This window comes from Typha angustifolia, chromosome 14, assembly GCF_048772165.1.
Source record: "Typha angustifolia cultivar Huaian chromosome 14, ASM4877216v1, whole genome shotgun sequence".
NCBI classification, from domain to species: Eukaryota; Viridiplantae; Streptophyta; class Magnoliopsida; order Poales; family Typhaceae; genus Typha; species Typha angustifolia.
The window spans coordinates 10485042-10512860 of NC_133252.1; the positions used below are offsets into that span (position 1 = coordinate 10485042).

At 37.9% G+C, this 27819-nt stretch overlaps 4 protein-coding genes across 8 annotated transcripts; 1 reads left to right on the top strand and 3 right to left on the bottom strand.

Annotated features, from left to right (window-relative positions):
• Nucleotides 1–1620: 1620 nt before the first annotated feature.
• Nucleotides 1621–7441, bottom strand: LOC140775543 (polyprotein of EF-Ts, chloroplastic). Its single transcript, XM_073118900.1, has 4 exons — nucleotides 7286–7441; nucleotides 4117–6021; nucleotides 2692–3397; nucleotides 1621–2467 (listed from the first exon to the last, which is right to left on the bottom strand). The coding sequence occupies exons 2-4, from the start codon at nucleotides 5984–5986 to the stop codon at nucleotides 1855–1857; spliced, it is 3189 nt and encodes a 1062-aa protein (XP_072975001.1). The 5' UTR covers nucleotides 5987–6021; nucleotides 7286–7441; the 3' UTR covers nucleotides 1621–1854.
• A 1519-nt stretch (nucleotides 7442–8960) lies between these two features.
• LOC140776050 (respiratory burst oxidase homolog protein B-like) lies at nucleotides 8961–18195 on the bottom strand. Of its 5 annotated transcripts, none has more exons than XM_073119602.1 (16): nucleotides 17904–18194; nucleotides 17772–17803; nucleotides 16910–16993; nucleotides 13703–13744; nucleotides 13114–13598; nucleotides 12849–13008; nucleotides 12676–12724; nucleotides 12460–12573; nucleotides 11936–12364; nucleotides 10855–11241; nucleotides 10658–10753; nucleotides 10428–10543; nucleotides 10210–10312; nucleotides 10020–10096; nucleotides 9415–9932; nucleotides 8961–9246 (listed from the first exon to the last, which is right to left on the bottom strand). In XM_073119602.1, the coding sequence occupies exons 5-16, from the start codon at nucleotides 13586–13588 to the stop codon at nucleotides 9137–9139; spliced, it is 2634 nt and encodes an 877-aa protein (XP_072975703.1). In that variant the 5' UTR covers nucleotides 13589–13598; nucleotides 13703–13744; nucleotides 16910–16993; nucleotides 17772–17803; nucleotides 17904–18194; the 3' UTR covers nucleotides 8961–9136. The 5 variants fall into 5 exon arrangements, with proteins under 5 accessions (XP_072975703.1, XP_072975702.1, XP_072975705.1 ...); XM_073119601.1 differs by having other exon boundaries at nucleotides 17899–18194; XM_073119604.1 differs by lacking the exon at nucleotides 13703–13744 and having other exon boundaries at nucleotides 17899–18195.
• Nucleotides 18196–18838: 643 nt separating this feature from the next.
• On the bottom strand, nucleotides 18839–21779 carry LOC140776051 (dephospho-CoA kinase). Its single transcript, XM_073119605.1, has 3 exons — nucleotides 21550–21779; nucleotides 20595–20740; nucleotides 18839–19358 (listed from the first exon to the last, which is right to left on the bottom strand). Exons 1-3 carry the CDS (start codon nucleotides 21655–21657, stop codon nucleotides 18914–18916), a joined length of 699 nt encoding a protein of 232 aa, XP_072975706.1. The 5' UTR covers nucleotides 21658–21779; the 3' UTR covers nucleotides 18839–18913.
• Nucleotides 21780–25873: 4094 nt separating this feature from the next.
• LOC140775843 (probable glutathione S-transferase GSTF1) lies at nucleotides 25874–27003 on the top strand. The gene is made up of 3 exons (XM_073119302.1): nucleotides 25874–26090; nucleotides 26167–26215; nucleotides 26342–27003. Exons 1-3 carry the CDS (start codon nucleotides 25944–25946, stop codon nucleotides 26788–26790), a joined length of 645 nt encoding a protein of 214 aa, XP_072975403.1. The 5' UTR covers nucleotides 25874–25943; the 3' UTR covers nucleotides 26791–27003.
• The last annotated feature ends 816 nt before the right edge of the window (nucleotides 27004–27819 follow it).

Below are 27819 nucleotides of genomic sequence, written 5' to 3' on the forward strand. Positions count from 1 at the left end.
TATCCTTCTTCCCCACTTAACTTGGTGGCCAAAGGCTCTCTTCATTACGAGAACATTGCTACACTTGTCTCACCAATAGGGAAAATATGTCAAGTAGTCCATAGATAAGATCTCAATCCAAGAAATCAAGAAGAAGAGAGGAGATTTCCAAAGAGAGAAGAGGGAAAGATGGGAGCTTTAGATTACCTAGAGAAAGCTTAAATTAAACCAGAGAAAGAAGCTGAACATTTTCGATATCTTTCTGGTACCTTTTTCACATAAGAAGTTTAAATATGTCGTCTATTTATAACACCCAATCCAGCAAGTAACAGCATTGACTGTTATGAGGTGAAATCTGAGGGGGTAAGATGAGATAACCAGAAAGAAATCTTGAATTAAACTACAGAAAGAAAGAAAAAATCTTAACTTTTTGGCACAACAGGCATGAGTTGCCCTCTATCTACACTACTCTTATTACTTCTGATGTTCTACATTGATCTGACCCGAGAAAGAATTCCTTCTTCCGGGAAGGAGAGGGAAAGCCTGCCCATAAGGGATTGCAGAAAGAAAAAACAAGGAGGAAAAATGAACACCATCGGGTCCAACTCCTCTCCTTGCTCGACCTCAGTCAGTTTCAACCCCTTTGTCTGACCTTCATTCCAACTCCTCTGCTCCAGGCTCAACCTCAATCGCCTCACCTCCCCTCCCACTAAAGATAGCCTCACTCCTCCTTGTTGTGCCTCTCCTTGCGGGGGAGAGGCACCTGGGATCCAGGTCACGTGGAGGTGGTCGTGTGGACGGCAGTGGAGTGCGCGGAGGAGGCGACCGCCGTGGCCGCGAGGAGGAGGAGAGGAGGGCAGGAAGTCTCACAGGCAGAGAGAGAGAGAGAGAGAGTATAGAGTTGGTGCGGATGGAAATCATTTATAAAAAGATCTATTTTGGCATTTCACCACCTTAATTTTAGCTTTAAAAGTCTTTTCTTTTGGATGAATTTGTAGATCTACCCTCTAGTTCTCTTTCTGTAAATAAAGCCCATTTTTATATAGATTTTGATCAAACTAGCAAATTTATAAATTTTTTTTATCAAAATAGACTATCCCTTAAATTTATTATCAAATAAGCTCTAATTTATTGTAGACATAATAATAACGCTAAACTGATAAGTATTTTTTTCTTAGGCAAAATACTGATTAGTTTAGTATTTTTGTTGTCCGGTAACACGGTTTTAATAAAAAAAACATAACAATTAGGCTACATTTGACAATAAATTTAAAAAATATATAAATTGAGTGTAGTTTGGTCAAAAGTTCATTTTTATACTCAACAGGCATAAGCTTTGTAAACTTGTTAATTTCTTTATAATTAAATACAGTCACCTTGGATTAGCTTTGGCAGATCTAACACATATCAATTTTTTCTTCGGATCAATATAATCTAACTTTCTGAGTAAATCGTTGAATACTTGGAGGTTATTTTGCAAACATAACCCAAAAGGGAGGATAACATTTGCAAATTTGTAAAAAGATGTTCTCCTTTTCTTTTCCTCTGTTTACCTTGTGAACTTGAAACTGGAGCAGAAATGGCATTTTAAGTTTCCCCAAATCCAAACTATGTTCATTCTTGACTCTTGGGCACTAAATTTTGAAGTGGACACCAATTGTATGCTACAGTAAACCAGAAATAAGATTATAAGCATATATGTTCTTCACATCACTCATTCACATTATGAGATGTCAAAAATGTGATCTGGATGATTAACAACAGATGATACAAACAAGAGAAACTACATTCATGAGTGACAATTTCCTCTTCAGAATTTGGACTCTTCCAGGTGAAAGGCCTGAAAAATTGTGGCATTATTACCCTCTCACCTTTTCATTCTTCGCTCTCACCAAGAGTGAAGCGGACGAATCTCCGAACCTTGATATTCTCACCAAGGGCTGCGACTGTCTGCTTCACCAAATCCTTCACCATTATGCTATCATCCTTGATGAAGGGCTGCTCCAAGAGAGCAAGTTCTCCCAGCCTTTTTGATATCCTTCCATCCACTATCTTCTCCCTTATTTGCTCAGGTTTTGATTGAAGATCCTCTCTCTGCATCTCTATTTCTTTCTCATTCTTTATGATACTCTCGGGGATGTCCTCCAGAGAAACAAACTGGACCTGCGGGCACGCCACCACTTGCATAGCTAGGTCATCAACCAACTCCTTGAACTTCTCATTTCGACCAACGAAATCAGTCTCAGAGTTGACTTCGATGAGGCAGCCGATGCGCGCATCATGGATGTAGGCAGAGATCCGGCCTTCTGCAGCTAGCCGAGAGGATTTCTTGTCAGCAGATGATAGACCCTTTTTCCGAAGGTATTCCTGAGCCTTCTCAAGGTCACCACCTGTCTCACTGAGAGCTTTCTTGCAATCCATCATGCCAGCACCTGTTTCCTCCCTGAGTTGCTTTACCAGGGCAGCTGAGATTGCCACAGATGGTGACCTGCAATGAAGGTAAAGAGTGGCAGATATGAAGATCAAGTTGGTATAAAATTCTTTTGCTTCTGTTTAAGTTCACTGGTGATTTTTGCACATATATTATGGCTACTCATGCATAAAATACAAAAGCAAATACATGCCTCTAAACTCGAACTTTAACACATTTAAACACCATTGGCAAGTAAACAACACATGTAAACTCCACTCGTGCAAGAGAAAGAAACTTACTTTTCAGGGGTGCCCGTGGTTTCAACAGATTTATCCTTTGGAACTGCTTCTGCAGTTTTTGCTGTAGTCTGGGCGGCCACTTCAGCAGCAAAGTCCTGGCTTTTCTTCTCCAACCCTTCTCCAAGATTGTAGCGAACAAACCTTTTCACCTTTATATTTTCACCAATTGTGGCAATGGTTTGTTTCACCCAATCCTTAACCACCATCTTATCATTCTTAATATATGGCTGTTCAAGTAAAGCAAATTCTTCAAGCCTCTTTCTTATTCGACCTTCCACAATTTTAGATCTGATCTGCTCTGGTTTATTCAAAAGGTCTTCCTTCTGCATTTCTATGTCCCTCTCCTTGTTTACAATTTCCTCGGGGACATCTTCAGTAACCAAGTATTGTACTTGAGGATATGCAGCAACTTGCATAGCAAGGTCATCAACCAACTCCTTGAAGATTTCACCCCGAGAAACAAAATCAGTTTCACAGTTCACCTCAATGAGTATTCCAATTCTATTGTCATGGATATAAGATCCAATTCTTCCTTCAGCAGTGGCTCTACTAGCCTTTTTATCAGCACTTGCTAATCCTTTCTTTCGAAGGAACTCTTGGGCTTTAATGATATCACCACCAGTTTCTGCTAAGGCCTTCTTACAGTCCATCATACCTGCTCCAGTTTCTTCACGTAATTGCTTAACAAGAGCTGGCGAAATAGTTGCTGCATTTTCAACACCAACAGAAAGACAGCAGAAAACATCAGAGAGAGAGAGAGAGAGAGAGAGAGGATAAGAATCCTTCAAGATACTAATCCAGAAGTTACTGCATTTTACCAGAACCGTACTGTAAGCACCAGTACCAAGTGTGCAGCAATATTTAGGCATCCTATAGATATAAGGTATGACTTCAAAGGGAACTTTCTAGCATCAACAAAGAAATTTGCAGAGTATTGTACCAAAAGTTGAAAAAGAGCACGGTGTCCTGAAACATCTATATCTTCTGTCACAGTATCCATATTTTGTTTTGAAACACTTAGTCTTGTGCTTCCTAGAAGTGAAACTTGATCATGCAGAAGTGCTTTTATTTTAGTAGAATCTTCTACTTGTGAGCACTTCTTTAGATTAATACTAATTCCAATACAGTTAATCTTTGACAAATTACTACTTGATTTTCTAACATGACTGTTAATCTACAAAAAAAATAATCAATACTCATAATCCTTAGCTATTTATCTGATTTTTGGGTGTTTCTACCTTCTGTTAAGTGTATCCATTCTCTTCACATATTGATATATATTCCCCACTGACCTTGTTCTCCATTCTCTCTACTCCTATCCTTCTTCAGTCATTAAGTCATAATATCTAATTAGAATTGTCTAACCAAGGATCTCTCTAAAAGGTTTCTAGTAAAATGTATGATAAAACAATAACTCTTACTGACCTTTGATAGTGTTTCCTCCATCAACAACACCATTCTGATCATTTGACACTTCAGAAGCCACCTTTTCTGAATCATTTACTTCAGTGGAGGCCAATTCTTTCTCTGCCAGCACAGGTGTTGCTGTCTCCGTCTTACCATCTGTGATGGTATCTTCTGATTGGTAGGTAGCAACAACCTCAGGTACCACTTCTTGCGATGCTAGATTTTCGTTATCACCTTTAGATATCTCACTACCAGAGTTGTCCTTTACTTCAACAGGACTTTCACCTACAGTCAAAGTTTTAGAACTAACGTCATCTTCAAAGACTGCTCCAACTACAACATCAGAATCCTTTGCTTCATCAGTTACAGAGAGCGCCTCTACTACTGAAGGTTCTCGTATCAAAGATCCTTCAAGTTCTACAGTTGTATTATCAGTTTCTGAAATTGTTGCTCCACTAGAATCCTCGTCTTCTGATGCAGCTTCATCTACAGAAGAACTTTTGGGTGAAGCACTTTCCCCCTGCTTCTCACTGTCATTGTTCGCACTCTCAAGTTCATTACTGCTTGTAGTTGAATTATCGACTTCAAGAGTTGTAGACTCACTAACAATGTCAGCCTTCTTATCCTCCAGCTGATCACTGCTTGTTAAGCTGTCAATTTCAGAATTTGTTACTGTTTCATCTACCTTTTCTTCTGAAGCCTCTGAAATGGTTAAATTTTCCTGCAATTTCTGTATCTTCTCCCGTTCATCTAAGAATGAAGAGATCTCCTTGTTGCTACGAAAAGCTATTTGAAAAGGGTTGGTTGCAACATGCACCACTCCTTGACTGAGTTTCTTATTTAACCCTTCAACATCTTCTTTCTGTTTCATTGTTAAAGTCACCTGCCCTCTTGCTACACGCAGAACTCGTACGTTAACTTCCTGACCAGCCTGCAAAGATGAGTTTCCAAGAATGCCACCAAACCCTTCAGATTCCTCAGAAACAGGTAGAAATCCTTCCTCTCCCTCAGGAAGCGTGACAAAAGCTCCTGACCTGGTTAGATTTTTCACTGTGCCATTTAGGACTTGTCCCTTTACAAGCTTAGTGCTCTTCTGTACACCTTCCCTCCTTGTGTTTGACCTTGAAGTGTTTTTCCTAGGGCCTCTTGTCCTCTCACTATTTCCACTCGTAGAAGTTTCCTTTTTCTGCTGCACCTTACTAGCATCATCACTATCACGCATTGTCAGAGAGATGCGTCCATTTTCCTTATTTGCTTCCACTATCCTCACTTTCACCTCTTGTCCAATAGAGACAACTGCAGCAACATCCTTAACGTATCCATCACTCATTCTAGAAACATGAACCAGACCATCAGTATAGGCTCCAAAGTCAACAAAAGCACCAAATGGCTGAATTGATCTTACTTTCCCTGTAAAGGAAGCACCTGGAACTAGTTCCTCATCTTTTACCGGTGGCATCTCACTCTTTCGAATAGACCTTGGGTATTTGCTTCTTGCAGGGGAAGTAACGGCAGGGCTGGCTGGGGCAGGTTCACCTGCCCCAACAGAACTATCTGGGTTCTCTACGATTTCATCAGCAACTTCCCCTGAAAGAGCAGAATTGGGCTCCTCTACCGTTACATCGGTCCCGACAGCTGCTATAATTCGGGTTGCTGATCGGTGTTTCAAGCCCCAATTTCTATTGTTAATCCGGATTAACTGTAGCGCAGGCTGTGCCAATAGCAACTTTTGACATGAAGAGGGTAGCCTGGTGTACCTCCCAGAAGCATTGCATTTTGTTAATTGGAACTCTTTCCTTGCACTGAAACTACCTCTAGAAAAGAGACTGATATTACCAGAAGAACAGTGAATAACTGGTGTCATATTCAATGCAATCGAGAAGCTCATCAGCTAGAAGTTGAAAATCTTAATTTTCAAGTGACCTGCATAGGCGACAGAATGTTTACTGACATTCTTCAAGTAAAGTTTTTGTATAAAATATGAAAAGGAATATGCACCTAGCATCACATAATTACTACTTTATAACTAGCACGATAATTTATAAATTGTCATCGCAGAAAGTGTTGAATAATATGTAAGCACGAAAGACATGCATTAGTCATTAAATGTACCTCCACAATTCTAATAGATAAAAATCTAGCAAACTCTCAACATATCTCCATACATGATACCCACATGTATCACCACATAGAACTATGGAAAATGAACAACAACAAAAAAAAATTCCTCCATTATTTTACCTAGAATACTGAAGCAGATGTTCATGCTCTATTTTCTTTCCTTCTTGGTTAATATGTCAGCACGATGACACTTGGTGTGCATAACAGTTTCATTTGGGAAAATCCATCCCATTTAGAAAAGAAGTAATTATTTGAACCTCGAGGCCCTGAGTCATTTCATGGAATTGTAATGTTTCCACACTAGATTTATAAAAATTCAACTTCTCTTTATCGTTCAAAATCACGGGATCTTTCAAAATTTCACAAAATAAACACTAAAAGTTGAAAAATCTATGGAAAAGCACTAGCTGGACAATCTCTTTGATAACTAATATGCCACTATAAACTGATAACTTCCTGTCCCAGCAAGAGTTTCACAGTACAAGCCTTCTTCTGATATCAAATTACCAGGAAATGTCTTAAAATCCAAAAGAAACAATTTAAAATCATGTAATTTCAGCAAATAATATTCTTCTTCTAGCATCTAATTATCATCCGGACACAACAACAATGGGCATAAATAAGCATCAAAGACCATTCACAGTTTCATCATATGACCATGAAGCACTAAATGTCACCACTAGTACAAAACAGCAATTCACTGTAGTGACCGATTTTGCTGCTGGTCTCACAAAAAATTCCTCCCAACAAATGTGAAACTTAAAAATCAGTAAAGAAAAAAACCAAACCTTTCAACTCTAATTACAGAAAGACCCAACAGAAAACCGCAAATTCGGAGGCAGCAAGCAAAACCCAACAGATTAATAAAAAAAAATCACATAGGAGCATCACATTGCACCATAAAAGTGGGAACCAACTCCTTAGCACACTCTGGGAGATCAGATTATCACAAAACAGCAAGACCCAGAAAGCAAAATTCCACAAAAACCAACAAATTCTCAGAAGCAACTCAACAAACATAATCTTGGCATGCGTGCGAGAGGTGGAATTGGTAGAAAAAGATCACCTTTTTGGTCGGAGGAGAGAGAAGTGATAACACCCAGTTGCTCCGTTACCTCTTCTTCTCACAGCGGAGAGAGAGAGGGAGAGAGGAATGGTAGAGGAAGAGAGGAATTAGATAAAAGGCGGGGGCTTTATATCCTTATCCCTTTGGTGGAGAGACGAGGCTAAGAGATGAGTGGGTTTATGGTAGGAGCAGCGGCCAGAGAATACTGGCGAAGATGGTCCGGTTCGGTTCACCTCTCCATTCCGGTCTAAGCCCGGTTCGAATAATGGAGATAAAAATTCACATACAATTTTTTTCTTTTTTCTTTTTTACTTTTGGCTTTTAATAATGTTTTTCTTTTCAATAAAATTTAGTATATTTTACCCCTTTAATTACGCCAAATTCTAAAATGTCTCCAAATTAATTCATCCGTAGTTTTAATTTTTTATCTTTCGTCTAAGATCGTCGCTTTTAACTATTTTGAATCTACGTGAAACACCGAAAAAAATTGAGATAAAATAACATTTTAAAATATTTTAATTTTCTATTTCTTAATTAAAAAAGTTACCTAAGTAATTTAATTTTTTACTAGCTAACCATTCAGCTAAGTCACTGCCTATCTCTTAAATCGATTTGGGTTTAGCATATATGTTTTCAAGTTATATAACTAGTTTAAGCTAGATATTCAAAATTTACAAATTAATTCATGAATTTTACTTAGTTTCTAGGCAAGGAATGCCCATTGAAGCAGAGAAACTCTTCTCAAGATTTTGTTGGAATGTTGCACAAATAACTCTGGATATTTAGTATTTGGCAATAGAATATAAAATTGTATATTTCTATGAGTGAGTAGCTTCAAGGGTCTAATTTTCAGCTACAGGATCAAACCCTGGAGTAACATTACACAGGAAAGAAACAAATAATAGTTAAATATATTTTAGCATTCTATCTTTATGCTTAAAATTATATTTTAAAAAAATTTGAAATCAAAATCTATGTAAGGTGACACAGTTAGTTGCTCTATCCAATTTTAATTAAGCGTCGTAACTATTTTAATTATTTAGCGATATTATTTGAAAGACTTATATATCTTATCTAATAAATAATAAACATGATAAGATATTTTAATTATTATAAGATTATTCAGTTAAGTTTAACAAAATTAACGACAGTCTTCAATCTTTTAGCTCCATGCCTAGATTCCTAAGTTAAAAACCAATCCCTAATACCAGAGTCCGAAGCAGAAGTCCGACCTTGGCTAGATAGATAGAGCCCAATGCCTCAAAGATGCACTTGAAAGGGCTCGTCTCCTCCAATCAGAGAAGATTCAATCAAAGGCAAAGGATTAAAGGGCATGAACACTGCGAGGGAGAGGAGTGACCTTGTTTGTGATGAGGTGTAGATTAGTGTGGAGTCCATTAACAACCTGCAAAGATGGCGGAGAAGGAAACAACATCAGCTGTCGAGGATGCTGGAGCTAACGCAATTGAGCAACACGGAGAAAGGGATGTGGAGGTGAGATATAGTGGGAACAATTGAAAAGGAGAGGGAGAAGAGTCTCTTTCCTCTTCTATCCACACGAGCTAGCAAGAAAGAGTAGGGCCGACGCAGAGCACATAATAAAGATTAAGATAGGAGCAGAATATATGTGCTTTTGTTGATGAGAGGATGTTGATCAAGGGAAATGAATGAAATTGAACGAGCATAGAAATCCTTATAATGATCGCTAACATTATTCTTGTACATCTCCACAATTATTACAATCAAAACAATCATCCTTTTTGGAAATTAAAACATATCCCTGTAACTCAAAACCCTCCAAAAATAAAATAAAAAATAAAAAAAAAAGAATCTTATATATTCACAATAAGATTAGAAATTCTCCTTGTGGAAAACAAACTTTGTATTAGTCTTGTGCGAGAAATCTGAAGCTAGCCGCCTCAGTTCCGGTACCAGGGTCTGATCACCACAGTAGAAAACTCCTGACATCAATAAAAAAAACCAACAACAACGAATTAGTGAATCAAATCCACAACTGCTCCAAATCCCAAGTGCCAAGTCTTTGTTTTTTTTCCCTTATAGCTACTAGATTTCTTATGAACAAGTATATATCTTTGTTATCTTTTTAAGAATCATGATGTGGAACTCACCGACGCGCTGGTTTTCATGATGGACGGCGACATGCTTGAAGACGTTGCGCCAGTTGGGCCTGGCAAAGTGCGTCTTAACGCGCGTTCCGGTCACTATATCGACGCCGTGTTTAGCTTGATTAAGGGACTGGAGCATGATGATCAGCGCGGACCGAGCGTCGCCTTCCGCGTAGACGCTGGTGCAATGGTTGTGGAGCTCGATCACCTGCTCCTTGTCCTTCTCCTCCACCTCCGTCATCACGTTCCGAAACCATTCGAACGAGCCCTCCTCCCGGGTGACCCAGTAGAAGTAGGCACGTTGAGTCATGAACGTCTTCCTCTTTCCTTTCCCGTTTCGCCTCAAGTCCTCAGGACTCATGAGCCCCTCCTTCTGCATCTGGGTGTTGTCCAGCACGTCCTTGACGATGCTGATCAGCGGGGTGGCTCCGATCCCGAGGCCGATGAGGAGGAGGACATCGTACTTCCAGTAGTCCTGCGCCGGAGCACCGTATGGCCCGTCGATCAAGAGCTTCGGAAACCTGATCCATATAACATACTCTCGATCAGCGAGCAGCTAAACGTAAAAATACTTTCGCGTTAAATTGGAAGGAGGTAACAAGGAGTACTTTGAAGTCTCATTTGATGTCATGATCATATCCGACTGTGAGTTACTGGGTTGGGCCGAGATGGGAGGCATGCAGACCTGTCACATTTCCATCATATATAATCGAGTTAGTCCAAAAAAAATTAAATGAATGTATATTTATAATCAAACATATAAACTATTTCTTAGATTCTGATGGTCGCCAACATTACCTCCATAAAGTTGGCTCTGAGCTGGGTGGTCCAGTCACCTCTGGTCCGGATGTGCATGCTAAGGTTTTTCTCTCCGGGGGCAGAAGTGATGGTGAAAGGATGCCTGAGAAAGATAGCAAATTAGCATTGACAACAAAATTTAGCTCAATTTTGATCCATGACCAATAGCTAGCACTAACAATAGATTATAGTTAAGTAAAATGCCAGTATATACGTACCATTCAAACAAGGAGATCTCGGGACAATTTACGAACATGTATTGGCCACTCTTGTACTTGAAACCATGAGGCCTATCCATATATACGGCATAAACATTTCCTGGATACAGCACAGCCTACAATTGAAGAAGAAAAGAGAATCCACAAAGTTATTATCGAAATTATAATAAACCAACATATATAAATGATTGTGAATAAGTTTATAAATATATGCATATATATATTTATACCTTTAAAATCCTGACTGACTTGTAACCAGACCTGAACGCACGAAGAACTCGTTCACCGACGTACAAGGTGAGAGGGATTGCAAGGTACATCCATGTCTGAAAAATGACATAACATGATCTTTAATACAATATATATCATGATTCAAATATTACTTTGAATTTGAAATTTTCAAATTGCATATATAGTTTGTACATACCGTCTTTTTGTACCATGTTCGGTTGATGTAGAGGCATACACCGTGGACTACAAAGGCGATGTATACTATGATAAAGAGGTGGTGTGAATACCAAAATGTGTTGAAGCCGGCGAAGCGGTAGAAGGGGCTAGCAGGGTCAAGCTTGTTTCGCCGGAAGTAAGGCTGAGCAAAGGTGTAGGCTATGATCATGAGGATAAGCAAGATCAAGCCAGTCACGCCCTCGACACCCTTCACAAACCACCAATAGTTTGGTGGCCGCTTGTCCCCGAAAAAGCGCTTAAGTGGCTCATACTCCTCGTCAGTCGCATGCAACAATAGGGGGAAGTCGCATGTCAAGTGAGGTACCACGTGGAGAGCAACTCCCACTGCGATGCCCCAAGCTATCACCTGATTATCATCATTATCATCATCATCATCATCCAAGCCTTTTATTTTTCCTATTACTAGCCAGAGAGAATTTAGACTTAAAGAAACTAATTCCTTATTAGCCTCCGTTCACTTTAAGGATAATTTTTTTCTTAATTTGAAATACAACTTCTTATTTCAGAATAACAACTAAACATCATATTAGTCATATTCTATAATACAAATATTATTTATCAAAATTATTTTTTATATCATACACTAACTCAATTACTAATTTATCCTTGATATCTATCACATCAATTTAATTTATATTAAATTAAAAGAGTATTTATCGTAATTTTGTAAAAGATAAGATCTTTTTCCTCTTTTTTTTTTTACTTTATATCACATATAATTATTATACCCTTATTTTAGAATATAAATAAACGAAGAAATAATTATTTCTAAAATAAAAGCCTCATTTTAAAAATAATAAATAAGAATATGTACTATTATAAAACTATCGTTATTTTAAAGTGAACGAGGTAAGAATTCTAAAGCAAACAGAAGTACCGTCGTCCAAAGCAAGGTAGAGTAGTTGATTTAATTGTCCTCTGAACATACATAGAAATAGTATAGAGGAAGGAGAATGATGTAAACTTTTGACTTAGAGATTCATTTAAATTTATAAAACATAGTTAAGACAACTAGCCGAATGAAACAAGAACATACATACCTTATGGAAGTTTAAACTGTCGTTGAAAGGCACAATGGCTCCGAGCCTGGTCTTGGACCTGAGCCAAGTGATGGTATTACGGCAAATGGGAAGGAGAATGATGGCCATGTTCAGCTTCGTCGTCTCTGCTCCACCCTTTGCAACGCAGACGCAGTAACTCATAACCTCAAAGATGACATGGCGCTTGTAGGCAATAAACTTCCAAGTGAAGAGTCCGGCGCAGATGCCAAGCCACAGAGCCATGACCCAGACGCGCTTCCAATTGTCCTCCATGAAGTAGGAGATCCGGCGGCAGCAGCGGCGGATTGGATTGCTGTCCTTCGTCGGGACGAGCTTCTGGCTAATGAGTTGGCTCAGGTTGGAGGTGTTGGAGGTCAATTTGGCTGCAGGGGCTTGTGGTTCCAGGAGGAGCATCTCCAGGTTCTTGATCTGCATAACAGATTCATGTACATGAATAATTAGAAACAACATCAGCTTGTTGGTTGCTATATATATTATTTGTACATGCTTGGAGTTTTACTTACGTCGATGTAACCTAGATGTTCAGGGTCTAATTCTTCCATGATCAGAGCAGTGTATTCATCAACGCGATCCAAGATCTTGGTCAACTTGTTTGCAGATGCACTCAGGGTGATGATCTAAGTGACAGAATTTTACATCTCTGTTAGTTGTTAGAACGTCTAAATTGATCAGAAAAAGTGGTGCTAAAGTTGTTTGCAGCTAGCCTAGCCTCAGCTCACCTCCTTGACCTCTTCTTCCGTGATCTGGCCGTCCAAATTCTTGTCCACCCTGCAAAATTTGGTGCCAAGCACGTCAAGAATTTGCAACTGTACCTCAGTTTGATCAAAACACAAAATACAATTCAACTAATCTAAACTGAATGAATTCTGATTTCCTTCTGATTGACTCATACATGTCGAAAAATGTCTGAAGGCGAGCATCGAATCCTGGATCCGAGAGCTGCTGCCAGAACTCTTTGAGCTGATCCTTGGTCAGCACAGCTGCTGTGATCCCCCTTCTCCGCGCTAATGAATCAAACACTTGCCCTGCAAACTCCTCTGATCCCAGCATTCCTGCAGTAACCAAAAAAAAAAAAAAAATTATCATTAAACCATCAATGTAATATTTCATAACAATGCTAAATTCATTGTAATATTTGGCGTGAGCGATTGCTTTACCTATGCATTGCCCAAATCTTGATCTCAGTAGGAATCCGTCGACGGCGAGCTTGTCGAACCGCTTCTCGACTTCCGTCCAGCCCTGCGTGACCATGTTATGGGTCACAAATTGGAGGCCTTTCAGCGCTCGTGCCGCACCGGTCATGGTCCGGTCTAGCCTCGGCGCAGGCCTCACCTCGGGCTTCTTCGACGACGTCATACGCCGCAGCTCGGACCCAACCTGCTTCAGCTTCGACGACAGGCTCGTGCTGAGCGACGGCGTCGGCCTGTCCAAGTTCGCGAGCAGCGCCATCTCTTGATCTTTACCTCTGCTGTTCTGGATTGTGACGCCGTCTTCTCGTACATTCAGCGTGATCTCCATGTACTCATCCTTGTCCTTGAACCTTGTACTCCTCTTGCTAGAATTCTTGCTTTCTGGGTCCTCAAACACAGACCCAGGATTGCCCAGTGGGCCAAGGTTTCCATTATATGCCATCTCAATTGTCCTGGAACCCAAATATCATGAAATGCATAAGACCCAAGAAGCTATGAAGGAAAACCAAACAACAATCATAACAGAGAAGAAGAAGAAGAAGAATAAACTTCTAACCTTAAATGACAGGAACTATTCAAGAGTCAGAAGGGAAGGGAACTGCATTGGGACACGAGACAAAGATGAGGAGATATAAATAGAATGGAATTTGGAAAGGAGAGTTTGTGGGTGGCACAGACCAAAAGAAGAGCGGGTGAGCAAGAGGCAATCCAGGGGCGCCCCCAAGGTTTTGCACACCAGCTCTCCCACTGGATTAAGATTTCAAGGAAGTCCAACATTGTGAGGAATGGCCTACCATGTGTAACAACTTGCACTGGAGTCTTAGTAGTTTAAATAAGGTCCAAACTTCCAAAATATCTTACCCCATTATTTACATCTTTCTACATAATCCAGGAATGGGTCAGCCATCGGCCACCTCCCTTTAGGTACTCCACATTAGATAATTAGATTTTCTTTTTGTTCTACACTGTATGAGGCTTTAGATCCATGTTAAACTCTACCTACCAGATAAGGGAGACCCTGAAATGGTGCCGGTTTAGGTCTTGCCCCTACTTGTTATTGGAAATTTAGATTGAAGATACATGCATGTAAGGCATATGTACAAATGTACAGTTGACCCCACTTTGGAGTTGAGTCCATGGTAGGTATATGTGCAAAAATATTTACTAACTTCTGACCTCTTCCAATAATTATTCAATTTGTTTGTTTTGCTTCATGCGAAGTAAAATTTTACGATGTCGTTGTCATTTTAATTTTCTTTCCAACAGATGAAAATGATATATAACCGCTATGCGTCAATCTACATATATATATATATATATAAATTTAATGATAAATCTTAATAACAGATTATGAAAGGTGGCGAAATGAAAAGTAAACATATATTGGATGTATTTATTGTCTTAAATATAACTCCAAAATTTCCAATAGTTAAAATAGAATAGGAACTCAATTACTTGGTAATGGTAGGGACGCGTTTTGGAGAATGGCTGAGAGATATTGTTGTCCACAGCAAGTAGACACATCTTGAACTAAGTTTCTTAATATCAAACTATAGTTTATTCCAACTAATATATGAATAAGACTACTCTATTAGTTGCATGCCTCCCACTCACCCATCACCATAATCCCCAATGGTTTTTGACTCAACTGGATGTAACCATGGAATGAAGCCTCTCTTTGTCAACTCCTGCTCCAAATGATTTGTGATTAAAACTTGGAAGGAGAAGGAAGTGACGTCAAAAGTTGGAGATGGATTGGGGTTGGATCCAACTCAACACAAAGCACTCGGGTTTTGGACCCAGGAGGCCACGTGGACGAACGGGAGAGGAGGAGATTGGCTACGGGGGGTGGCACCCACACAGAGAGAAGGCTAAGGTTGACTAAAGGCGGTCGTCTCGGAATCCGGTGGGTCGGATCCGCGTCCGTATGTCACCTTTTGCTGTCAAGTTACGGTGCTTATATTTTTATTTTACGTCGTTGTTTCTTCTTGTCATCATCTAAGTGAGAAATATATTAGATTATTCGGCTAAATCTTTTCTAATTTTTCACTCATCTGAACGACCCTAGCTCTTCTTTTATATTTCCGAGCATAGTATCTTTTAATCTTAATCTTAAACGTTGTTCATGTTAAGTGTAGTACGTCAAGGATTCTTTTTTCTTTTTCTTTTGCTCTACTCTTCCTTTTGGGGGTTGTGGGATTTATATATCAAGGTTGATGCTGAATTCTTTTTGCAAATAAATAATTGATTGAGCGTCTTCAAATTTCCTTTCTAACTAGATTTTATATCTTAAAAAATAAAACTAGATCAGGTACCGGGCACAATTCTCACTCTAATCTAACGACCCTCTCCTATTTACTTTTGGGCACCGCCAGATACACATAATGTATTAACACACATCTAACTACAAACATAGATTGATCCCTTCAGACATAAACTTTTATAGCTTATGAAATAGTTTCAATCATATCAAAGGCTATATTTAGATAGAAATAACTAGAGACAAATTATTCTCAGGTTATTCCTTTGATCCTAGAAATATCAATGGAGATAAATTAGAGGAAAATAGTAGTTTCAATTTTTTCGATAGAACCGTTTAGTCTAGATATAGCAATAAATGCATATTTTTGCTTTTTATTTTGTCCAAATATATTTGTGCTTTTGTAAGCCACTATGCTTGCTCGTCGTTTATTTTCCCTTGCCAGCCCTAGCTCTACTAGGGTTCATCGCAGTTCTTCCTCCTCTTCTAGATTCTTCACCTTTCCTAGAGGGTTTTATCTCATCGTTCTCATCCCCTTCTCCTTGTCCTCCAACTCTGTTCCATCCTCTCTCTATGTTGTGCTATTCATTGCTGCTATCATCCACTGCCACATCTACCTCACCACCGTCGAGTTTGACTCTTCTCTTTACTCAACCTCGGTCAATTTTAACCCCTTTGTCAACCCTTGCATCCAACTACTATGCTCCAGGCTCGACCTCAATCGCCTCACCTCCCTAGCCGCCGGTGACAGCCTCACTCCTCTTCGTTGTGGCCGAGTGTGTTCTACCCCTTTTGTTCTTTGATCATGTTTGTTATTTTTTATTTCCTTTTATTTTTCTATTGTAGGGTTCTGCCTTGTTGGTTAGGGGGTTCTTCTCTAGCCTTTTGGGGATTCATAAGGATGTGTACCTTCAACTACTGGATTGCAACAAAGTCACAGGCTAACTTTAGTTCTTTTGCACTTATGAATCTGCCAAGGCTGTTTCCCTTTGCGATAATATTTTACTATTGTAACTAAGTATGAAACTTGGGTCAAAATGTATGTCACTCACAAATAAATAAACCGTCTTAAGAATAAAATTTGTCAGACAAGCTTTCCCTTTTAAAAAATGCTCCTAATGAATTCCTCTCAATTGGGTAAGTTGTTTAGAACAACTCTAGGAATAATAGCTACTTTGTCCCCTTCTAACCACAGCCAAGTATGACAAATTTAAGCCCAAAAAGATTCATCAGGGCTTAGGTTCATAATTCAAGGATGAGTATAGGCTGCCTTCGTACTTGTCTAAAATCTAAAACTCTATAACCCTATTTATATATAAGTATGCAGAATCCCTGCATCCTATAAGAATTTCCTAGAACCACAGTGTCTGATATTATCCCAGTGATTACCTTGGAAACTTAACCCATTCAGATTGATAGATGTTAGACACAAAAAGGCAAATGGAGAGAAAAGGAAGTCATTGCTTCCAATACTAAAGAACATGAAGTGAGTCTAGACATTACCTTCACCAGAATTATTGAAGTCATTGCTTTCAATCTTGTGAGAAACCGATGTCCAAGCTCTGAAAGAGAAGGGAGAAGTAGATACTAGCAATCAAAGAAGTTTAGTTAGTAGCTTAATATACAAGTGGTGAGCATTTGCATATATATATCTAGCAAATTAAAGAAAAATACACATAGAAGCTGATACTAACAAAGTGGTAAGCATTTGCATGGTCATTCAAGCAATTCTTTTGGTTCTTATTGGATTCCTTCAAATAAGTTTTCTTCAAATATTAATATATCCTCTATCTTATATCTCACCCTCTCTGCTGTACATATGAAAAATTAAGCAATGCGCTAATATAATGATAGCAAAACACAGGCCTACTAAGTAAATATAAACAAAATTAAACAGCAAGACCAAAAAAAAAAAAAAATAGTACAAAGAACTAGTGAAACTAATAGCTTTTTATGAATCCAATTATTTCAAGAATACTGACTAGAACCTCATATTCCATTAAAGTTGAACTCACTGAAGCAAATAAAAGATATGCATAAATTAAGAGATACTTAGTTAATCTGCAAATAGTTCTTAACTATTCTTAAGAAGCAAGAAGTGGTTTCTTTCCCAAATTGTAGCGAATTACAGATAAGATCCAGAATACTAATACATGGTAATTTTCACATCTAGCGCCTATAAATTGTTAACACTCCCTAAGACACGATATCATAGAAGAAATGCACTAGATAACTGCAAAGATATATTATACTTCGGCTAATTTCACAATACACAGCGATGATTGTAGTGGAATGTAGATATAGGATCAGATAAATGAACATGAAACGATGATAGCCAAATGACGAACTTTAATCAACACAGTACCTGAAGACGAGCAACTGAATTCCCTTTGCAAGCTGCCAAAATAAGAACAAGAAATTATAGTCAAGATTCTACGACATCTAGAATTAAGCTAGGCATTTCAACAAACAGGTTCAAGACTGAGGTGAACTTCACTATCCGGCAAGACAAACTCAAGCAAGGATTAGAAGGAGATGGCATCATCTTCTTTATCAAATCTTCTTCTCTCCTCCTCCTCCTCCTCCTCCTCCTCGCTTGCTGCTGCTGCTTCTTCCTCTGTTCGTCCTCAATCACAGCCATGGAATGATGGAAGAGAGAGAGAGAGAATTATTTCTTAGCCGTGGGATCAAGAACACAGGAAAAGCCTTGGAGCTGACTGGGAACACCTGCCCCCACACACTGGCACACACACAATGATGTTGCTAGTGAATTCAAACCCAATATTTAGGTTTGTAAAGTTTCACTTCATTTTAACTGAAATAGTCTGACTCTAGGACTCATCCAGTAATTCCTAAACTAATTCAGTAATTAAATATCTATTTATTTTTTTTATATCTAATTAAATTTTTATTTTTAAAAATTTTAAATTAAAATCTAAGATTAACTAATTAAGTTCGAGACTTAGTCTCAGCAACAATCAGCCACGGCAACAAATATTCCGACATTAAGTCGGCCAAATTAGAAAAACCTGGCATGGTCCAATTCAAGGTCCATGCTTTATTAAAATCTTATTAGTGCCCACTATCAACACCTCATCATAAGTTTCGATTGTAATCTTTGGATGTTCTGCCATCTTAGTCAATAAATAGTTTTTTTACCTAAAATATGTAAATTAAAAGACAATATTATCTAATAAAGATTAGAATTTTATATCGTAGAATACTCTTTCCAATACTTCTTTACGTCTGTTACATCGCTATAAAATATATAGACATGAGCCAGTTCAACAGGCTTTCGGATCGAATCAAGTCGATTTTGACCCAATTTTGTTGGGTTGGACATGAACAAAGCCCAGAGATTTTTTAGCACTGCAGAGGTTGGATGTTCAGTATGATAACAATGAATAGTAATTAACAATATGCTGGTCTAATTAATGCATAAAAGCTACACGAGATTTCTTTAAATTAGAGTCTTGTGAGAAGGAAGGCAGATGAATAAAGTGAATCCTACATACAAGATAAATTTTTCTGCACTGCCAGTACACCAACTGTTACTGATGCAAGAATCCAGAAGAGGCCGTCTCTTGAGAAGGCAAACTCCTTCCATGCCAAGGGCTGAGAAACCTTGCTCAGGACTTCTTCAAACTGTAACTTTGTTTCATCCATCGTACCTGAATTGTCGATTACTATATCTGCCTTTGACCTCTTCCAGTCTAGTGAAGTCTGAGCATTAATCCTATTTGTAGCTTGCTCCTCAGAAATCCCATCTCTTGCCATGAGGCGTTGTAGCTGCGTGTCTGGATCAACCCAGACGACGATAATGGGTGCAGTCCACCGGTCCATCTTAGCCTCAAACAACAATGGGATGTCGAGAATGATAACCTTAGATCCTTTGATCCATAGCTTTAGTATCTCCCAGAAAATGCCTGAAGATATATATGGAGCTAACAGACTGCAAGAAAAAGGAAAGGGAAGAGAAAGTTAGAAACTGTTTATCACCCAACACTTATTGAATTTCCATCATGATGTAAAGAAAACAGAGTGAAAAGAATGGCAAAGAAAGATTAAACAAACAAAAGCGGAAAATGAGAAGACATGACGAGAGAGACCTAGGCCTCCACAATTTGCTCAATGCATGCGAAGTGCAGGGTGTAGCTTAATTATTTAGTCCACAAACCTCTCTGAGTGAATTCAGCTTGTAATCCTGAAATATTGCGCATCATTTGCTGCAATATTGGATACTTCCAAGAACAACACGTTCCATGAGCTAAACCACAAGTCAACTGCTGAAGCATGGCTTTATATATGCAACAATCTTACATAGTTTTGACCCATGCCTAGTGGAGTAAATAGTTTGTCAGCATGGCATGATGCCTAGATAGGAAAAAAGCTCGCCCAAAGTCATGCCTGCATCAACCAGCTGTCCACATGGCAAAGTGAAGCCTATGCTGGCATATACATTTCTGACTTATTTTGGTCTAAACTTAAGGGTATTCGGGGGGACTTGTAAGAACTATGGAAAAAGTAAATTTTAATTTTTAAGCATCTAGCAATTGTAGGTCTTGATCCATCAATATAAATCAAAGCCATTCAAAATTTGAACTTCTAGTGTTTTGCATCGACACACATCAAGCTGTATAATTTCCAAACTACCTCTTATCTTGTATAAAAGTCTCTCGCTTATTAAATACCAGATTATGATTTTAGTAACCAAAGAAAAATCTATTTTAACGATTAAATCTGTACCTGATGGAGAACAAAACACAAAATTGCAAGACAAGACATTATCATTTCCACCAATGAAAGTAACGTGTGAATTATAATCCCATGTACCCAGCTTATTGAGCACTCGATGATGATTGTGACTTAGTAACCAAAGAAAAATCTATTGTAACAATTACATCTGTACCTAATGGAGAACTAAGCACAAAATTTCAAGACATTATCATTTCGACCAACAAAAGCAGCATCTGAATTTTAATGCTGCCTACCCAGCCGTAGAAATAGAATCCTTGGCATTCAGAAATGATTAGTGTCACGATGATGTTCATACCATACAAAAGTTGGCAGGTATCTACTATTAGATACTATTGCCAGACAAATTGATTTATAACTTGATTCATACCAACCAAAAGTTGCTGGGTGCCAAACTATTTTTAGATAATGAAATATTATTGTCAGGCCATACCGGTTCAGAAGTTGACGCTTTTCTGGGTCAGAGAAAACAATTTGGCCTAGGTGAGCTCTATCAATTTCCCCATTTTCCTGTAAAATATCATCCCCAAATGCTTCGACAACCTTCTTCCAACCGCCACTTCCTTTTCTCACTACATCCTGCAATTAATAGCTCAAGGTTAAAAGACATATTATGTATATCTTTGGAAAAGAGAAACATTCTAATTTTCTGAGCATTGCAAACTAAAGGACCAGAGATACCATTACATTAGAAAATCCTAGCTGAGATCTATTTATTATTTTGGAAGGGTTCTAGCAATTAGATAATTGATCAAAGATTATCTTGGAGAAGCATGTAAAAGAGAAGTGACGTGTAATTGATCTATAATTGATGTGAGGGTCAAGAAAATCTAGATATTGAACAGAATATGTCAATATGATGGATTTACAAGATCATTTTTCAAATAAATGACATAAACAGAGGTAGAGTTGATACTGGAAAAGAGAAACTAGAAAATATAAAATAGAAGTATGCCTGAATTTATACTATGGAACCCAAATTAGGTTCCGACATTGACATAAATGAAGCAGGTAGCCTGATGAAACAATTCGATCATTAGACATATTCCCTTCTATGCGAAATAAGAGAAGTCTACCCAAATGCAACATTGTTCTCCATTCACTCTAATAAAGTAAGCTGTTCAACTTATTCTCCAACCTGTTTGCATTCTTTCATTCAAACTTTCTAAAATTTAGTCAATCCAATACGAGTAATTAGTTGATATTCTTTGTTATCCTGTTTTGCCAATGTCTTAGCTCCTTTTCGCATATAATTTTTTGAGCTAGGAATTATAACAAACAAGGTACGCGCACAACATAAGAAGCATAATATCAAATCAAGGCAGTAAATTACTCATAAGAACCATCAGGGGAGAGAGAGAGAGAGGATTAGGGTAAGGGCTTTTTACGCGTGCCACGAGGTCGGCGTCGACGATGGGAAGGCCGTTAGATCTGAAGAGATTGGAGACGGTGCTCTTGCCGGAGGCGATCCCACCAGTCAATCCCACGATCCTCATCTCCCACCTCGAGGAATTGGAAGAATTATATATCGAGAGAGAGAGGAGGAGGAGGACCTCAAAGACTGAGAGGGGTAGCGCTGAGCTACAGAATAAAGAAGCCACGTTAGTCCTATTGCTGTACCTTTTGATGGTCATAACGTCATACAGATGGTATGCAGCCCAAATGATAGCAGCAGAATATTGGCAAATACTTCAATACTTTTATAAAATTTATAAACCTAATTTAACTGCTATAATAGTCAATTTTTATATATTCCAAAACTATATTATGTAAAAATAATAATATATTAGTTAATAAAATTTGATTACGTTTGCTTGACTTCTGAATTAAACTTTATTTTCTTGTGTTAAGATTTTTCTCTCTTAGATATGATTGTGATAAGTATGATTATGTCTTATTTATATAAATTTGATTTTTTGGATATAGGCCCCACTTTAAATATAATTCTCTATCTCTATCGGTTATTAATTTTAATTTAAATCAATCTTAAACTAACTAGAGATATATGTAAATAATAAAAAATAATCAAATAGATAAAATTTAAATAAACTTTTAAGCTAATTATAAAAAGATATCAATACTCTTATTCTGACGTGTATACATTACTCTTAATTAAATATATATATATATAAATTATTAAGTTAATATTATTATCAAAAAAATAGTGTCCAAGGTAACATATTTAAAAAAATAATAATTATCTATTGAACCGGTAATATCGTTTAAATTTTTTACATTCATATTATATCCTTACGGATCTTAACCATTAGATCTTCATCAAATCGATTGATAACAAATTACCTCTACGTTACGAAAGAAGCACTCCAACCAAGAAGAGACTCATCATATCAAAAACCATAGTCATCATCCTCGTTGTTGAAGAGAGCATCGCTATTAAGTAGTAACATCTGATTGAATGAATGTAGGTCTACTTTATTAAAATAAAATTATTATTTTATTTAATTTTACTTTCTAATAATCAAACACACTCCTGCGAAGAGGGATAGGTATTCTATTCCACAAAAAGAAAAGAAAGAGAGCTTCGCACACATGGACCCCTCATGCTTATTCACTTACGTCTATTAATTAGTTAATTACACTTAGATTATTAAACTATTATTTTTTTATACATTGTTTTAAAAAAAATTGTGATACATAGACTTTTAAACCATTGAAGTTTTCGACTGAAATAATTAATTGGTTAAGTAATATATTTAAAATAACAATTTTATCGGTTGATAGATTTTAGAGATAGAAATGTAGTTAAATAATTGTATGTATTTGATCATTGCTCTTAGAAAGAACATAAACTCAAATTCATAGAGCATTAAATGCGCCTACCCTACTAGAGCAGTCTACTAGGGTTGGATTTTCCTTTCTCTCTTTCACCGATCACTTTCTCTGTTGACACTTGTCGTCGACGACGTTCTTCTCCCTTTCTCCTCCTCCTAGCTTCTTCTGGAAGAAGAAGATTAAGGGGTTTTTTTTTTCCCTTCCTCTCCCCTCCCTCGTTCTTTCTCTTTTTTTACATTGTCTTGCTCCTTCCACCCTTTTGTTTTTCTTTCACCTCAGTTTTTTCTTCTTTCTCCCTCCCCTCCTTGTTTTGCTAGACCGAGGTTGTTATCATCGAGGCCATCACATTTATGGTTGTCAAGATCATAGTCGCTACATACGAGGTCACTACAACTATAGCCATCTACTTCATGGTCCCCCTTTCTCCCTCACTCCCTCTTCTATCTTCTTCCCTTCTCTTTCTCTCATTGTACCCATCACCCAATGCCGCCGCTTGTCGGTGACTACACTCCATCGACTCCACCTTCTCCTATAAGCTTGCTCCGTCACCTTCTCTCAATCTATCACTCCTCTACTACCACTTACTATCTACCTCTCTCTTTATAGCCATACGCCTATACCGCTTCAAAATCTACTCGAAATCTTAAAAAAAAAAAACTTAAGTTAACTTGTCTACTATGATTGAATGTGTTGAAAGTTCGTTATCTAGATCTCGTGAGCCATTAGGGCTCCATGCTTATCTCTTCAAAATCTTTTTTCTTTTTCTTTTTTTGTATGTATCAAGCTTATAAAAGATAATTGGATTACCTTCTATAAAGAGAAAAGAAAAATTCATAGAGCATTAATTCATTTATTCATAACCTCACGGTGGAAGAGAAGTTAATTTGGGAAGAGGGAGAGGGATCCAAATATCCAATAAAACGTAAGACAAGTACACAAAACTAATCAATGCCTTAATCTTAGCCGCTCATGGTGGCCGCCACCTTCGCCACGTCCGGCCTAGCCGTCATGTCCTCCCACCAGGCCTTCACGTGCCGGCGCGAGGTGACGAGCGAGGCGTAAGGCGCCGCCATGAGGTAGAAGGTGTGGGAGAAGTGGGTGCTGTCGGCGAAGCTGAAGAAGTCTCCGGCCAAGTACTTAACGATTAAAAAATAACATCTTATCTTATCAAATTATATATTTTTTAAACCACTCTCTTACTCTTACAACAACCCAAAAGGGGGAAAAAAAAAACTATTTAAAACTGAGAAAGTGAAAAGGAAATCAAGTCAAGCTTAATAGGTATGAGTTATTGCATTCGACGCCGTGTTCCTCAATCCACCATGATTTAGTCTTAGTTGCTGGATTCTTCTTAGTTGAAATTTACTCCAATTTCAATATTAGACTGGACTGTCACAGCAGTTGGTGTGCAACGTTATGTCTAAACAAGTGTGAACTCATAGGCAGTGGGAGATCACTAGTCAAGCTTTGCCATTCACTATTGTTAGTATACATTAAGCTTTCATATCTCTTTGTCAGCATTGAGAGATAGAGACTCTTTCTGCCTTCTTTTGAGGGTTTTTTTATTAAAACTTGTCAAAATAATCTAACTAATGGAAGACCCAAATACATTTCCACATTATATAAGACTTTGCATGCCTAGATATCACAGTCTCAATTCCTACATTATATTGAGAAGTTGGTATTTACTAAATAATTTAATAAAGCACTATATTATATGATTTGAGCCGATATGAGTCTATTTTTTTACCACGTGTTTAATGTGAAAACTTCTGTTTGATGCCACGTACGTATATTTTTATTAGCCACACATACATTTCATATTGGTAAGTATACATATAAGTAGCTCTCAACGAGGGCGATGTGGTTGACAAAGTGTATGATATATTTAATATTGAAATGGTTGAGCATTTACACCAAGAAGAATCCAATAACAAGACTAAACTATGGCAGACCGAGGAACAAGGAATCGAATTTTCTTTACTGGTATTTGATGATAGCATCCATTGAACTAGTCATCCAAGCTTAATTTTTTCTCGTTTATATTTTACTTTTGGATAATTAATAGCAATTAACAATATGAATTATGGTTAATCTCGTCTAAATATTTCCTAATGATCGAAGATAATAATAAAAGAAAGAATTTAGTATTTGTTGTCGATATTTCTTTCTCGCGTAACATCACGTCAAAATTGTAGGCCGACTTGAGCCCTGCTTTTTAATAAATAACGTTAGGAGAAGTCAAAGGATGATGTGAGAGAGAGAGAGAGAGCGAATATTATGTATTAGCGATTTTTTTTACAAAAAAGTCCAAACTTATGTTGTTATTATTATTATTTTCCATAAAAGCAAGTCTTAACCTTTGCAAAATATCCAATTAAAACCTTACTATTTCTCCTATTTATGAAATGTTAGTTTTAACAATAACTACTTTCTAGAAGATTAGAATGGAGACTTCGTCAACTATGAGAGAAAGAGAGGGCGAGAGAGATCCCTCATTCCAGGCATATTTTTTCTATCTATAGAATTTTAGAGGAGTTTTTGACTAAACTAATCATGTTTAAAGACTTTTTTTTATGGGAATATATTATTTTATTTATTTATCAAATAGAATCTAATTTATTGTAGCGCTAATAAAAACGTTAAATTGATCAGCGTTTTCTCTCTTGATAAGAATACTGATGCATTCAGCGTTTTATGTATATGAATTTCTTTAATTTAGTCTTTCAGTAATTTAGGAAAAAAATTATCTGGCGATAAGAATGCTAAGCTGATAAACGTTTTTGAAAACGTTGATCAATTCAGCAATTTTGTTAAGATTATCTATTTAATAAAAAATTTAGAAAATAAGTCTATTTTGATCAAAAACTCGAACTTGAGGCCTCTTGTTCTTCTATAAATACCGTTAAGGAGTGCTACGACTCCATATCACACACAAGGAAAACTGAGAGAGAAAGAGAGAGAGAGAGAGAAAGAGAGAGATCTCAGAATGGTGTTGAAGGTATACGGGTTTCCCAAATCCACATGCACAGCACGTGTGCTGACGTGCTTGGAGGAAATGGGAGCGACGTACGAGGTGGTGCCGATCAACATGGCCACCGGTGAGCATAAGGGCCCTGCTCACCTCGCCCGAAACGTAATTCCCTATATCTTTTGGTCGATATATTAATTGCTTGAGTTCGTCCTAAATTACTATTGTTCCTTTGTTGCAGCCCTTCGGTCAGATTCCGGCCATTGAGGACGGCGATGTCAAGCTCTTCGGTGAGATTTAATTTTCTACTTTAATTTGGGTTTTTTCTTTTTTACATTAGGGTTCGATTTTGGGGGGGTTTTATCGGAGATATCTGATTCTGATGATGATTTTTTTTTTTTAATATTGTGTATCAGAATCTCGGGCAATTTCAAAATATATCCTCCGCAAGTACAAGGGCTCCGGCCCGGACCTCCTCAGGGAAGGCAAGATCGAGGAGTCCGCCATGGTCGACCTCGGGGTAGAGGTAGAGATCCACCACTACAACCCGCTTATCTCTGCCATCATCTTCCAGTTACGCTTCGCCCCCATGCTCGGCCGCACGCCGGACCAGAAGATCATCGATACTAACGTGGAGGCCCTCGGCAAGGTCCTCGACGTCTACGAGGCAGGCCTGTCCAAGCACAAGTACTTGGCCGGAGACTTCTTCAGCTTCGCCGACCTCACCCACTTCTCCTACACCTTCTACCTCATGGGGACGCCGTACGCGTCGCTCATCACCTCGCGCCCGCACGTGAAGGCCTGGTGGGAGGACATGACGGCGAGGCCGGCGGTGGCGAAGGTGGCGGCCATTATGAGCGGCTGAGATGAGTGGAGGGGCTGGCTGGCTGCTTGGCTCGGTGGTGGTGAATCCTGGATTGCGAAATAAATCGCCGCCACTCTTCAGGCATTGATTAGTTTTGTGTACTCGTCTTATGTTCTATTAAATCCCTCTCCCCTCTTCCCAAATTTACTTCTCTTCTACCATGAACTCATGAAGTAGAATGCTACATCAAATTTGAGTTTATGTTCTTTATAATCGGAGCATTGATTGCATGCATACAAATTATTGAAATCAATTTCTATCTCTAAAATCTATCAACGAAGAACACCAAGTGAATAACGATTAGAAAATACTTATAATAAGCCCAAAATGATATAGGCTCAAAAAGTCCTAATCTTGACACACCTCGGATTGAAAAAGGAATGATCTTTTGCAATTCGTTTGAATAAGACAAATTTAGTCCTAACTAATGAGTATTTTAATCATATCTTGTTCCAACCAACTTTCAACTTTAGAAAACTCTCTTAGCAAAAAAATAAAAACATATTTAAAAAGACTTTCACTATTAAAAAGATTTGTTCAAACTATAGATAAATTCGTTTGAACAGAACATACTCCATCTCTAAATCCATTTGATGACTTTGCTCTTGGATTCCAATAAGATTTCAAATGCTTAGATTTTTTTTTAAAAAAATAAAAGCACTGAAAAATAATCTTTAAAAACCATCTCTTTCGAACATAAGCAAGCATATTCTAATAAGAATCCAACAACATTTTTTTTTTCAGACTGAAACGACTCCAATTAAAATTGGCTACACCAACTTAAATTATTTTTTTTTAGGAAGCTACCAACCATAAAAAGGGTGTAAATAAGCCGAGCTTGAGCTAGCCGGGCTTATCTTGATTCAAACTTAATTCAAGTTAGAAAAGCTAAGCTCGGCCTATTTCCAACTCAATAAAGTTCAAACTCGACTCGACGGCTCAATGAACTTATTAAGCTGAGCTTAATATACATAATTAAAAATTTTCTAAAAATCAAATAATTAAAAATTATAGTGAAGCTCTAAACAA

Bases quoted from the DNA above. Each gene is read 5' to 3' on its own strand.
- LOC140775543 (XM_073118900.1), bottom strand. From the start codon at position 5,986: ATGAGCTTCTCGATTGCATTGAATATGACACCAGTTATTCACTGTTCT. The intron at 3,398-4,116 runs GTCAGTAAGAGT...TTGAAAATGCAG, and splicing joins TGGAGGAAACACTATCAAAG to CAACTATTTCGCCAGCTCTT. The intron at 2,468-2,691 runs GTAAGTTTCTTT...CCTTCATTGCAG, and splicing joins ACCACGGGCACCCCTGAAAA to GTCACCATCTGTGGCAATCT.
- LOC140775843 (XM_073119302.1), top strand. From the start codon at position 25,944: ATGGTGTTGAAGGTATACGGGTTTCCCAAATCCACATGCACAGCACGT. The intron at 26,091-26,166 runs GTAATTCCCTAT...CCTTTGTTGCAG, and splicing joins CTGCTCACCTCGCCCGAAAC to CCCTTCGGTCAGATTCCGGC. The intron at 26,216-26,341 runs GTGAGATTTAAT...ATTGTGTATCAG, and splicing joins CGGCGATGTCAAGCTCTTCG to AATCTCGGGCAATTTCAAAA.
- LOC140776050 (XM_073119604.1), bottom strand. From the start codon at position 13,588: ATGGCATATAATGGAAACCTTGGCCCACTGGGCAATCCTGGGTCTGTG. The intron at 12,574-12,675 runs GTGAGCTGAGGC...TCTGTCACTTAG, and splicing joins CGGAAGAAGAGGTCAAGGAG to ATCATCACCCTGAGTGCATC. The intron at 12,365-12,459 runs GTAAGTAAAACT...TCTGTTATGCAG, and splicing joins AACATCTAGGTTACATCGAC to ATCAAGAACCTGGAGATGCT.
- LOC140776051 (XM_073119605.1), bottom strand. From the start codon at position 21,657: ATGAGGATCGTGGGATTGACTGGTGGGATCGCCTCCGGCAAGAGCACC. The intron at 20,741-21,549 runs GTAAAAAGCCCT...TATTAATTGCAG, and splicing joins ACGCCGACCTCGTGGCACGC to GATGTAGTGAGAAAAGGAAG. The intron at 19,359-20,594 runs GTATGGCCTGAC...TTTTTCTTGCAG, and splicing joins AAGCGTCAACTTCTGAACCG to TCTGTTAGCTCCATATATAT.